The sequence below is a fragment of the Solanum lycopersicum genome, chromosome 1 (genome assembly GCF_036512215.1).
Source record: "Solanum lycopersicum chromosome 1, SLM_r2.1".
NCBI lineage: Eukaryota > Viridiplantae > Streptophyta > Magnoliopsida > Solanales > Solanaceae > Solanum > Solanum lycopersicum.
The window spans coordinates 72,703,469-72,716,276 of NC_090800.1; the positions used below are offsets into that span (position 1 = coordinate 72,703,469).

The following is a 12,808-nucleotide window of genomic DNA, read 5'->3' on the forward strand; positions in this document are numbered from 1 at the left end:
TTATGTGATATGTGGTTTGATATATTAAAATAACACTAAAATTATCAATAAAGAATTTTAGTGAAATTTCACAAATGAGGTTTAGACAAAGTAGTATATACGCAGATTTTATCTTTATCTTAGGAGGTAAAAATATTATTTTCAATATAAGAAAAAAAATCATAACAAAATACAAAATACAAAATACAACATGATAGGACATTTTGAAAAAGGAACAATTACTGCATCATATTAATATTATTATAATCAAAATAAAAGTAATAACATATAGTAACAAAAATTGAAATACAAGAAACACAAATAGTAACAAAAATCTAAGAACAAACAACCGCAAGAATAATACCATGACTACTAGTATGCAACATTAAGTCAGACAATTATCAACTACTTACTAGCTTGCTACTCTGTTTCGTGACTTCGTAGCTTCTTACCTTGACTCATGTTCTCGATAAGCTAATACTACGACATGTACCGTCATTCACTTATCTCTAGTATTTATTTAGACTTTCTCTACCTATTCTAAGATCATACATAGTCAATCTTCCGCACCTCCGTACAAGGGTATCCGTGGATCTCCTCTTTACATGTCTAAACTATTGCATTTTATCCTCCACCAAGACCACTTTCACATTGTCCTAAATATCTTCATTTCTAATTATATCTCCCTTAGTAACCTTACACATTCATATGTACATCCTTATTTCAGCAAATATCATCATCCATGAGAGTTCTTAACTGGCAACACTCTGCTACATCCAATATAACTGTCTGACCACCACTATGCAGAACCCATCTTTATGTTTTATTGACACCTTCTAGTCACACTGACTATGAAAACGAGCATCCACATCACCCTCTGGTCTTGATTAACTTGAACCCTTTAGACTCAAACAACTGTCTCTATCAAGTTTAACATTCACTCCGTCATAAATCTCACCAATTAGAACATGTTAGCTATAAATAATGTACACTATGATACCTTATCTTGATCCCCAATGCAACCCCATCACAATTGGAAGTGCTTTGAGTCTTCACCCACTGTCTTACTTGAGTCTAGAGCCCCTCAAACAAGTCTATAATTGTCATAGTGTATTTTACATGTACACCTTTAGCCTCCATATATCTCCACAGAACTTCTCATGAAACATTGTCATATATCTTTTCTAGGTTGATGAACACCATACTACTCTATTAGTCTCCTAAAAAAAATGAATGGTTTATGAAGTTGGACATGAGTATAAGCTCATTTAGAAATTAGACACGTGATTCTTTATTCTCATCTGTACCATCTTCTCCCAAAGTCTATAGTATTATTCAATAACTTGATCCCCTATACTTGTTGCAACTCTGAATGTCGCTCTTGTTTTTGTATACCTAAATCATTGTACTCCACCTTCATTTTTTGAATATTTTAAGCGTCTTTAAAATAACATTAAATAACCCGGTCAACCACTCCAAACTTGCCTGTGCTTTTAAAAATTTCACTAAAATCTCATTCGACTCTATTGCCCTTTCCTGGCACATCCTACGGACAATACCCCTTCCCCCCTCTCCACCTTTACACACCTATCATACCTAAAATATTACTTCTCTCGAAGTGCTCCAAATCTTTCAATACAATGTCTCTTGTCTCCTTAATTATTGAAGGGTTTATGAGAGTATTAATAACATGCATTGCATAATTTCTAAAATATTATTATTTATAGTAATACTCTTCACATTCTTTAACTTTGTACACTTTCTAGGATAATTGTGTCTTTAATCATCTTTATACTTGTACTAAAAATTCCTGTATTGCTAATACAATAACTTGTCATATGTTAGTTATCCATATAATAATACCAAGTATGTGTATAAGTAATACTTGTATTAGTTCTACATAAATTGCAAAATTATACAAGAAACTCATATAATTAAAACTAATACCTACATCATTTTCTCTTTTAATTAGAATGTGGAGTTAATACCTCAGATGGTTACTCAAGTATACACTTTTCTCTCAGAAAGTCACTCAACTTCATTTTTCACTCAAAAGTCACTCAACTATGCACTTCTTTCTCAGAAAGTCACTCAATTTTGAATTTTAACTCAAAAGTCACTCAACTATCCACTCTATCATCAAAAAGTCATTCACTCTATTAAATTATTTTTTAATTAAAATTTATTGATATTAATTATTTATATAACAAACCAAAATTTTAAAAAAATAAAAATACCATTTAAAAATTTAGTGATCCACCCACCTAACCCGATCCATAAAAAAATATGATATGACCCATTTTATTTTGTCTTTAATTCTAATTCAAGGTTTAAGAGAGGGATTAATTTAGAATTAAAGACAAAATAAAATGGGTCATCATATTTTTTAATGGATCGGGTTAGGTGGGTGGATCACTAAATGGTTTAATTTATTTTTTAAAATTTTTGGTTTGTTATATAAATAATTAATATCAATAATTTTTAATTAAAAATAATTTAATAGATTGAGTGACTTTTTGAGGAAAGAGTGGATAGTTGAGTGACTCTTGAGTTAAAATTCAAAGTTGAGTGACTTTTTGAGAAAGAAGTGCATAATTGAGTGACTTTTGAGTGAAAATTGAAAGTTGAGTGACTTTTTAAGAAAAGGATGCATAGTTAAATGACCACATGAGACATTAACTCATCAAAACTAATACCTACATCATTTTCTCTTTTAATTAGAATGTGTACTCAACTTATTTGAACCAACTTTAAAATTATCTTTAGTTATTCATATCTATTCAAATCATCATTAAGTGGTTGTGATTTTTTAATTTTTATAAAATGCACATCAATCAATCAATCAATAAATAGATTTTTTTAAAACTAAAATTATGATATTAATCAAAGTCCAAATAAATCAGACCATATTATGAGCTAAATTTCTTACCCTAATGTGTAAGTGAGGTTCTTTTTTGTTTGATTATCATTTTGTTTCGTTTTTTTAATAAAACATAATATAATATTTGTTAGTGATAAACTATATTTTTTATTGACATGAAATATTTTGCTTTATTACATGGTAGTAGTAGATTCCGGACACCTTGCTGGATTTTCAACTCACAGAGTGGTTTGACCAATTTGATTTTATTTTCCCCACATTTTATTATGAAATTTCATTACTTTGTCGGAAAATAATTTTGGAGTGAAAAAAGTAAAAAATAAAAAAAAGTGTAATTAAGACAGAAAAATTAGAGAAATGGACCTAAAAAGGAAATAAAATATAAAAGAAAAACAAAGGCTTTGTTTCTTTCTCTATACCCTGTGGTATCAAACAATAGAAGAACATCATATTGAGAATCAATTCGATCGCTCGTTCCCTGGGGTTGTCAACAAATTTGATTCTTCGAAAATCCATTTTGGGGTATTTAAAAATTTAATTTTTAAGTGTTTTTATGGTCCAAGTTTTTGATAAACAACTAGGAATATACCTAGATGATCAAGAAGTTCAATGGTAGTTATTGATTTTGAAGGTTGGATAGATAACTGTGCAATTCATTTCTGGGTTTTTCTGGGTTTTGTGAGTAGTTTGATGGGTCGAAGTTGGATTTTTGAATTGTGAGTGATATGTTGGATTTTAGGATAGGTGGTAAAAGGGGGGCTAGGGTTAGGGTTTTGTGTTGAAAGGTTTGAAATTTGGGGTTAGGTTCTATTTATGAGTTGGGGAAGTAGTAGGGTTCAGATGATGGAAGAACATGACCTTGAAGAAGGGGAAGCATGTTATTACAACAAGGATGATGATGATACAAGCTTTGACCCTGATATAGCACTCTCTTACATTGTAAGAGTTCTTTCTGTTTCTCCTATTTGTTGAATTCATTTTCAAAATCTAATAATACTTTTGTCTCCTCAAAACCCATGTTTTTGAGAATCAGTTCATGAAATGCTTAATGAAGTTGGAGTTTTTTTTTTATAGTTAAAATCTGGTTTCATTGTCATTGCTCTGGGTTAAAGATTAGACTTTTACTAATTCAAATTGATTATAGATGGTTCCATGATTCTGTAAAGAATGTACTGAATCAGGCAAATAATTATGGTTGCCTTAAAGAGGGAACTATTTTGGTTTGGGAATAGAACTGAAGAAAATGAATATCATTGGAACACTGCTAGAAATGTTGCTTTCTAGTTATACTGCTGAAGCTTTGGACTATTTCTGCTTAGTGAAGTGTGTAAAATAAGAAAAGAAAAAGAACAAGAGATTCTCTTTCAGACTTCCTCCCCCCTACACTGCAATAATAATGAGGTTGAAGTGTATGTTACATTATTGCCATTGATTTTACAAAACAATGATAGTTCAACTGTTTGTTTTCTGTGTGAAGGATGAGAAACTTCAAAGTGTCCTGGGTCATTTTCAGAAAGATTTTGAAGGAGGTGTTTCTGCCGAGAATTTGGGTAAGTAGGCTGGCAACAAGTCCTATTGATCATATATAACAGTTGTATATCTCGAGAATAGCTGATTAAATTTCTTTTACTTTTTTTAGGGGCAAAATTTGGTGGTTATGGTTCGTTTTTACCGACTTATCAACGCTCCCCTTCAATTCTACCTCAGCCAAGAACTCCACAGATATCTCAAAATCAAGGCACATCTAGATCACCCAGCCATTTCGCCTCCGAGGTCTGTTTAAAGTTTGCCTTTGTTGAATACTTGGAAGATATAACATTTTGTACATCCCTTTTATCAACCTGGGAAAATTTAGTTTAACTTCTGTTTGGTGGTTGCATTTCTGTCCAGGGAGCTCCTCAGAACCCAACGTCTGTGTCTGGTCTTCCTTCGACTAGGAAGAATGGTACAGCTGCTTCCCGTGGTGGTCATACCTTGCATGATTCAAGGGTTCCTTTTGGGGGTGATACCACAAGACAAGATTCATCTGCTCAAGAATCTAATAAGTTCCCTGCAAAACATGAAGTTTCTATGATTAAGTCACTTAATCCAACCGATCAGAGAACACTCAAACTTCGGATTAGAGTTGGTTCTGATAAGACAGCTCAGAAGAGTACTGCTTTGCACACTAGTCTTGGACTTATCTCTCCCTCTTCATCGATGGAAAATAGTCCTACTGAGAGTGGTGAGATGTTGGCCAAGGTTGAAGAAAGTCATAGTGATTCTCCAGCCAACATCCTTCAGGTAGGCTTTCTGTTACACAAAAATCCCTATTTTTTTCACACAGCAAAAAAAAAAAAAAAGAGTACAGTATCTGGTGCTATTTTAATTTTCTGTTTCCCCCCTTTGTAACAGACTATGACTTCTTTCCCAGTTGCTGGAAATGTGCTGCTTTCACCTCTCAATGAGAAGTTTTTGACTTTGTCAAGAAATGAAAAACCTTTCGCAGAGAATGAGCATGTGTCTGTTGCAAAGGATACTAACCCTCAATCTGTCATGTCTGCCAATAGTTCAACTTCCAGGCTGGAAGATGGAGATGTCTTGATCAGAAAGAAAAGTAAATCAGTTGGTTTAAGTGAATATGTTGAGGAACTGAATTCAGAGGTCAGAAATGACACGATGTCCTTGTTAAAGAAAAACTCGGGAATTGAGAGCTTGAAAAACAGGCATTGCTTTTCAAATGACCTTAATCAGAGAGTTGTACATGATTTAGTATGTGATACTCATGAATCAGTGAAAGGTGCTGGTGGTGCACCTGAAGCTATAAAAGCCTCAGAGAAGGAAGTTCCTCTGAAGAAAAGGGAGATCAATAGACTTAAAGATCAACTGTTTGGTAGTGATTTGGATAAGGATGACTCGTTAGAATCATTATCTGACCTAAGTGGTGACAAATATGATCACCAGGAAGTAAGAAGTAGATCGGTGGAACTCCAGTTAGAAAGCTTTCAGAGAAATGCTTCTTTTGATATCAAGGAAGGTGGCATGAGCAAATACAGCAGATCCGTTCCTTCATTTAGAGCTAATTCTAATATATCTGAGAGTGAGAGGGATTCTAGTGGGGCTGCCTCTCTGAGAAAGAAAGCTGTTAAGCAAGCTGCAACCCATAAACTTGACCAACCAAGGATACCTCACACTGAGAAGCAATCATCTGAAGGCAAAAAGAAATTAACAGAACATCAACCTGGTTTGAAGCCTGCTGCAGATATGGTAGAGGTAAGAGGGGTTTCTACTACCCTCAAGAACAAGAAGAGTTCTATGAAGGATGTACGGGTGGCTCATGTATTTGATGCACAGTTGAAAAAACCCACAAATCAACTGGGTAGACCTCCAGGTGATAAGTTGAAGAAATCTAAACTAGAGGCACGTAAAGGACAGCATTCATCTTCTTCTAAATCAAGACAGGTCCCATGCAAAAAAGCTGATAGTCATGTGGCATGTGCGACCCCTATGAAGGATCCTTCAGCCATGGGCATACATGATGTGAAAGAGCTGACCTCTGGAGCTGAGCCACCAGTTGCTCCTGTCTTTATTGAAGAAGATTGGGTTGCCTGTGATAAATGTGAGAGGTGGCGTCTTCTTCCATATGGTACAAAACCTGCGCAACTGCCTGAGAGGTGGATATGCAGTATGTTATACTGGCTGTAAGTTTTCTGCAGTTTTCGGATCTTAGTCTCTTTTGTGTTCTATTCAAAATCTTAGCTCTCTTTTATTAGTGTGTATGTATGCTCCAATACTCTGCTAGTTATGCAACGCTGTAAATAGATTCTGTATTGCTATAATTTGGTGATAACAAATCAAAATTAACTTTTGTAGGCCTGGAATGAACCGTTGTGACATTAGTGAGGAGGAGACTACAAGAGCTCTGCATGCCTTATACCAAATGCCCCTGCCTGATAACCTAAATAGCCTTCAAAATCATACTGGTAGAAGTGCGGTAGGAGTAGTTTCAGCTGATATGCATGGTCTCGGTGGTAGCAGTCAGAACGCGGGTTTCGATTACATGGCTAATGGAGGAAAGAAGAAACATAAAAACACAAGCAGCAATCATGGTCCAATGTTGACCACAAACTCAAACTTGCCATCTGAGCTGGTCAAAAACAGAAGTTTTAAGAATGTGAACCAACCTGTTGCTGAATCGAACTCAATTAGCAAATCCAATGCACAGATTCCAGTTAAGTCGTCTGATGTCCTTGGCAAACAATTGAACAAACTGACGGAGCGCATGGCTAATGGTATACACTTCATCTTAAGGCTAGCATTTCATTACTGCCTGTCATAACTCTGTATATGTTCTTAACTTGCTTCCAATTATAACATATCAGGTGATGAAAATCCAAAAAAGAAATCCAAGAGGGAGTCCGATCAATATGATCGCAGGGATTTGAAAAAGTTAAAAATCAAAAGTGACCAAGCTTTTGTGGCAACTAGGGGAGTTGTGACCGGTACCCAGGACTACCATGAACATGGCAATTTGAAGGATACAAAGCCTGGATTGACAGAAAGGGTACAAATATTGGAAAAGAAGCATGGCAACCGAGTCCAGGATTCAAGGGATAGTGACTTGATTGACATTAAAACTAATATCAGAAGAGAAATTTCTATAAAGAAAAGAAAATTGAGGGATCAAGACTATTTAATGGATTCACAAAGTAAAGGTAATCTCTTGGGTGACAGCGATGTCAATGCTATTGTGGGGAAGGCTAGTGGTGAGAGTGGTTTCAGGAAACAGAAGAAACCCAAGGTATTTCATTCTGAAAAAAAGGAGCCCAGTACAAGCAAGGGTGAGGAGAAATCATCAAGAACAAGAGGTGCAGTTACCAGAATTGTTCTACCAGGAACCAGGGATTTTCCTATAGATAGAAGTGTAGAGAGAGAACATCAGACAATGAAGTATCGAGTGAAGGTTCAGTCTCGGTTGACGATGGAAGATATTGATTCATTGAAAAAGGACTTGGGATCTGAACAGTTACCAGTGGCTGCCACTTCAAGCTCGTCAAAAGTTTCTGATTCTCGGAAATGTAGAGCGAATCACCAAGTGAAAGGCTCTCCTGTTGGGTCTGTTTCCTCATCTCCCATGAGGATGCTCATCATGAGCAACGCTTCACCTGCAAGAATGGAGAGTTCAGGGAAAGATGATGCTAAATTGGATGACATTGGAAGTCCAAGAAAATATTTGGATAGGGATGGCGATTTTGAGAGTGATAAATCTAGGGTCTTGATAAAGGGGAAAAGACCAGGTATTCCTCATTCGGAGGTTTGTGAAAATTTTGTGCTAGATTTTCAGGGTAATGATGCCAGGGAAAAAATTGAATCGTCTGGTATACATTCTTCCGACCTTGGAAATAGCCATATGTGTAATAATAATGTTGATGTTCCGGAGAAATGTAGCCCTTACATGCCTGAAAAGCGTGCTGCATATTGCTCTGATGGCAAGGGTAGATTGAGCAAGAAACACGTTTCTGTGCTTAACGAATATAAATCTGCCAAAGATCCTCCTTTGCAATTTAAGGAGAAAGACTGGAATACTGGATTTAATACTCAAAGGTTAGAAGAGAACATATCGGATCAACTAGGCAGCAAGGAAGTCCTGAATTCAAAGATTGACCCTAATAATCTTGATTCTAGTACTAAATCTTTCAAAAACAATCAGAAAGTCAGCAAGAAAGATCCCACACATTGTAGTGACGGCAGTAGAGAGCTTCGACTGAAGCATGATGGTGTTGGGTCAACCACAAAGTTGAATAGTGTATATGACTTGGAAGGAAAAGTTCTTACAAAGGAAAAACTTCATCAGGAAAGTGATGCTCGATTTGCAATGAATGGTAGATCAATTCAGACAGAATCCAGGGACCTAAGGTCACAAGTTGGTGCACATGCTGAAGATAAATTAGGCACATCAGTTATTAAGAGCAAACCTGCTTCAGGTGCCCAGAAAGGAAGTTTTAAAAATGTAGGGATGGTGAATTCTTCTGTAAGTGCCAGAGTGTCAACGATACTAAAAGATCCTGGCATTGGTGTGTGTCAAAACGCAAGTCACAACAGTATGGGCCGGTTGGAGTCTGATCATTGTGCAGTGCAGGAACCCAGTGCTCCTACCCCCTCAAAAAGAGAGTCCTCCAGTCAGACTGCTTCTATTATCTTGGCAGAAGCTGAAAAGCTTAGAGATACTGCTGATCGTCTTAAGGTTCTACTAATATCTCTTTTCAACTATATCTCAAGTGGAACTTGTTACTGGTCTATTTTGTAAAGCTAGTTTCTTTTCTGCTTTGTTATCTACTTGAGTTTATACTGAAGAAATACTCATGTGTGCAGTGTCTGTATTTTTTTCCTAATTGTTGAAGCTACTTGCAGAACTCTGGATTTCATGCCGACTACAATCATGGCTATTTCCAAGCGGCATTACTGTTTCTTCAGGGTGCTTCACATTTCGAAAGCTCAAATGGGGAAAGTAGCAAATCCAGAGAGATGAATCAAATACAAATCTATAGTAATGCAGCCAAACTTTGCGAGTAAGTGTAACTTCAATCTGTACATATCCTTTGAATATATACAATTTTTAATGGCTTCACATATCCGTTAAGCAGCTTCAACAATTAAATATGTACAATTTTAACTAGCTTCAATAATTCTTAATAGCTTCAACTGTACACATCCGTTTAATAGACCTTTTCGTAAGCACTTCTTTAACATCTTCTCTGTTGGGGAAATTTCCAAACTGGCGGCTCCTCAAATCTGTAACTGATGGTTTGTCTCTTGGTTTACTTTTTTGGCTCAAGGCCATACCGTTTTATGAAGAACCTCGGCCTTACCAAGTAGTTACTTAGCAGAAACTTCTGTTCATTTAATCAATTGTTTTCCTGTGGAGTGCTGCTGAATATCCTAATGTTTACATATTGGCATGACTCTTTTCTGCATAGAAGCTGGTTTATTGAAGATAAAGTTGAATATTCTGTACAAATTTTTCTATATATATGGTTAAGCAAGTCTGATTAGTTACAACTATCTAATTACTTCTTGTTTGATGGCTGTTTTTTTCTCTGGCTGTGATATGTATTTATAATGTTGCAGAGCTTGTGCACTTGAATACGAGAAGCATGATGAAACTGCCACGGCTGCTTTGGCCTATAAGTGCATGGAGGTTGCATACATGAGGGTGGTAAACTGCAAAAGTATGAGTTCAAGTAGAATTTGGCATGATCTGCATGCAAATTTGCAAGTTCCCCCTCAAGGTATGTTGTGTCATGAAGTATTGAACTTCAGAGTTTCTTGTCTTGCCGCCATCAAATTTGCAGCAGTTAGCATAATCATATAACCGTCACCTAAAAAGGAAGAAATACAATGATACACTTAGTATTCCTCTTTCCCTTTCTTTGTTGTTTTATATCCCACATTCAAAGAAACACCATTAGCTATAGATGGAATGTGATTTTGATTTGAGAAGGATTTTAGTTTAGCAGAGATGTGGTTAAAACAGATAACCACCCCCTCTCTGCCCTGAGAAATTAGATTGATGTATGTTTTTCATCACTTAACCACAAGAAGATCTGGACCAAAAGCATAAGAAGTTCAATAGGCATACTGATTTTGTAATTCAACCTGCATATTTTTCCAATTATTTTCAGCGGTAAATGATATCAAAGTGGGGAAAATAAGACATCCTAGTTTAACCTTCTTGATTCTCATACGCCCCAAGGCTTTGTTTAGCGGCAGAGATAGTACATCGCAAGATGTGTGGTAGACGGACATCATGAGTAATCTTAATTGGTGGACCAAGTCTGATATTTAAGTAGAAAAGGATAGAGGGGCAGACCTCATCCCTCATCCACCAAATTCTGAAGATGGAAGTAGTGGATTTCTCAGTCTTGAAGAACAGGTCTTGATTCATGCAGATGCACTATGCTTAAAGAGATGTGTATGTGTAAGTGACACACAGAAGGGAGGGGGCAATGGATGTTTGGATTTTTGGAGCAATCTCATTGATTGAAAATTCTGTTGTATAATGAAGTCTTAAAGCATATGAGAGCTTGGGGTTTGTCCTATTTTTAGTTATTTTGTCCGTGCATGGCGGTGGGCATTATTGTGATTAAAAGAACTGATTGGCAAAGAATGCTTAGCCACAATTTGGAAGCTGCAGGAAAAAATAATTAAAAGGAGAAAGTAATTGTAAATAGAGTGTCTTTGGCTATTTTTTGTCCTTCATTGACATATATATCTCTGGATTCACGGTTTATAGCAATCTAGCTTTGTTTTAATGGAGGACTGTTAGCTTCTGCATGATTTTCCCACTTGCAAGAACATGCTCTAGAATCTCTGTGATTATAATGTGATTCTGGTCCAAAAATTCTCGATAATGTAGTTCTCGATAATCTTCTGTTCAGGCGAATCTCATTCACGTGAATTTCTACTTGAATTTGGATATATTTTAGCGTATCTAGTGTGTATAATGTGATTCTGCTTCAGATATTCTCGATGGTGTGCAGTTGCGTCATGTTTAACCCACACGTTTTATTCAGGTGAATCTCCTTCATCTTCCGCATCTGATGTTGATAATACGAACAATCTAACAGTGGCAGAGAAGACTGTTTTATCAAAAAACAGTGGTTCTCATTCTGGAAATCATGTTATTGCTCCTCGAAACCGTCCTAGTCTTGTTCGTCTGCTTGACTTTGTAAGTGGACTGGTTTATGATTTCAGACATATCTGTACTAGTTCCACAATTTTGTTGGATATTCAAGGGTTCTTTTTCCTTTTGTACGTCAAATGAGTGCTGAATACTGGAGGGGTCAAGGGATTTCTTCCTTTGATTTGAGTTCTTGTATTATTTTTGTGTTGGCTACCCATTTCTGTAGGTTAAGCAATTAAGTTGATGTAAAATTTTGCAGACAAAGGATGTAAATTCTGCAATGGAGGCATCTAGAAAAGCACAGATTGCTTTTGCAGCTGCCACAAACGTTGGAGAGGCAGAGAATAAGGACGCTTTCATTTCAGTTAAACGGGTTATTGACTTCAGTTTCCAGGATGTAGAGGAGCTAATACGGTTGGTGAGGCAAGCTATCGAGGCAATTAACCATAATGGTTTCGGTGGCAGTAGAGGTTAAATCAACCATGTAATTTATGTGGTTCTCCATTCACAAGCAGGCCCTTGTATATGGGAAGGAAGTGAGGACCTGCGTTGCAATTTAGTGAAGAGGCATACTGTTAAGTGTGTTATATTCCTGTACATGTGTACAAAGTGGGATTGATTTGCTATTTCATGAAATTTTGAGAATTCAACTTTTTGGTATATGATAAGGGCACAGATGATCAACCTTAAAATTTACAGGCTGGGGATGAGGTGTATAAAGTTTCAACTCTTCAAGGAAAAGATTCGGAGTTCAGTTGAGATCCAATTTTGAATATTAGGGTCTTTTGGTTGGGAATAGAGAAAAATAGGAGTTCGGATATTGAGAACATTAGTTGACATATCTAAGTAGACATGAGTTTCAATGTAGTCCCAATGTTTCATCCTTTACTAGAGGACTTTGATCCTTGGGTTGCCGTATATAACTTCATTTTTCCTAATGGAACATAAGGCACAATTTTGGTGGAGGAATTTAGTGGAATTACTATGTTATCCGCCATTATTTCTTTTTACTCCTTTCTCTTTAAATTTTTTATGTGGTGAAAATATATAGAAAAAAGTCACTGATTCTGCCTCACAAAAGAAGAGAAAAAAGAGGGGAGGTCGTTACAGAATTGCATCTTTTGGTAAATAACGGATTGGAAAACACGGAGTTGATTACTTAATTCTGCATGCCTATAATCATCTTATCAGCTTTTGATCTCTTTTCTAAATGAACCAAGAAAGTTGGGTGTGTGGGTCAATTCTTTTGACAGCTTGGTATCCGTTGGATCTGTTGATCTTAAAAG

The 12,808-nt window shown here is 36.1% G+C and overlaps 1 protein-coding gene across 1 annotated transcript; it reads left to right on the forward strand.

Moving 5' to 3' along the window:
- The first annotated feature begins 3,161 nt into the window (after positions 1-3,161).
- Positions 3,162-12,532, forward strand: LOC101248911 (cysteine-tryptophan domain-containing zinc finger protein 3-like). Its single transcript, XM_010322776.4, has 11 exons — positions 3,162-3,799; positions 4,338-4,410; positions 4,500-4,633; positions 4,751-5,143; positions 5,255-6,540; positions 6,713-7,131; positions 7,222-9,083; positions 9,251-9,408; positions 9,968-10,128; positions 11,413-11,567; positions 11,782-12,532. The coding sequence occupies exons 1-11, from the start codon at positions 3,674-3,676 to the stop codon at positions 11,995-11,997; spliced, it is 4,983 nt and encodes a 1,660-aa protein (XP_010321078.1). The 5' UTR covers positions 3,162-3,673; the 3' UTR covers positions 11,998-12,532.
- The last annotated feature ends 276 nt before the right edge of the window (positions 12,533-12,808 follow it).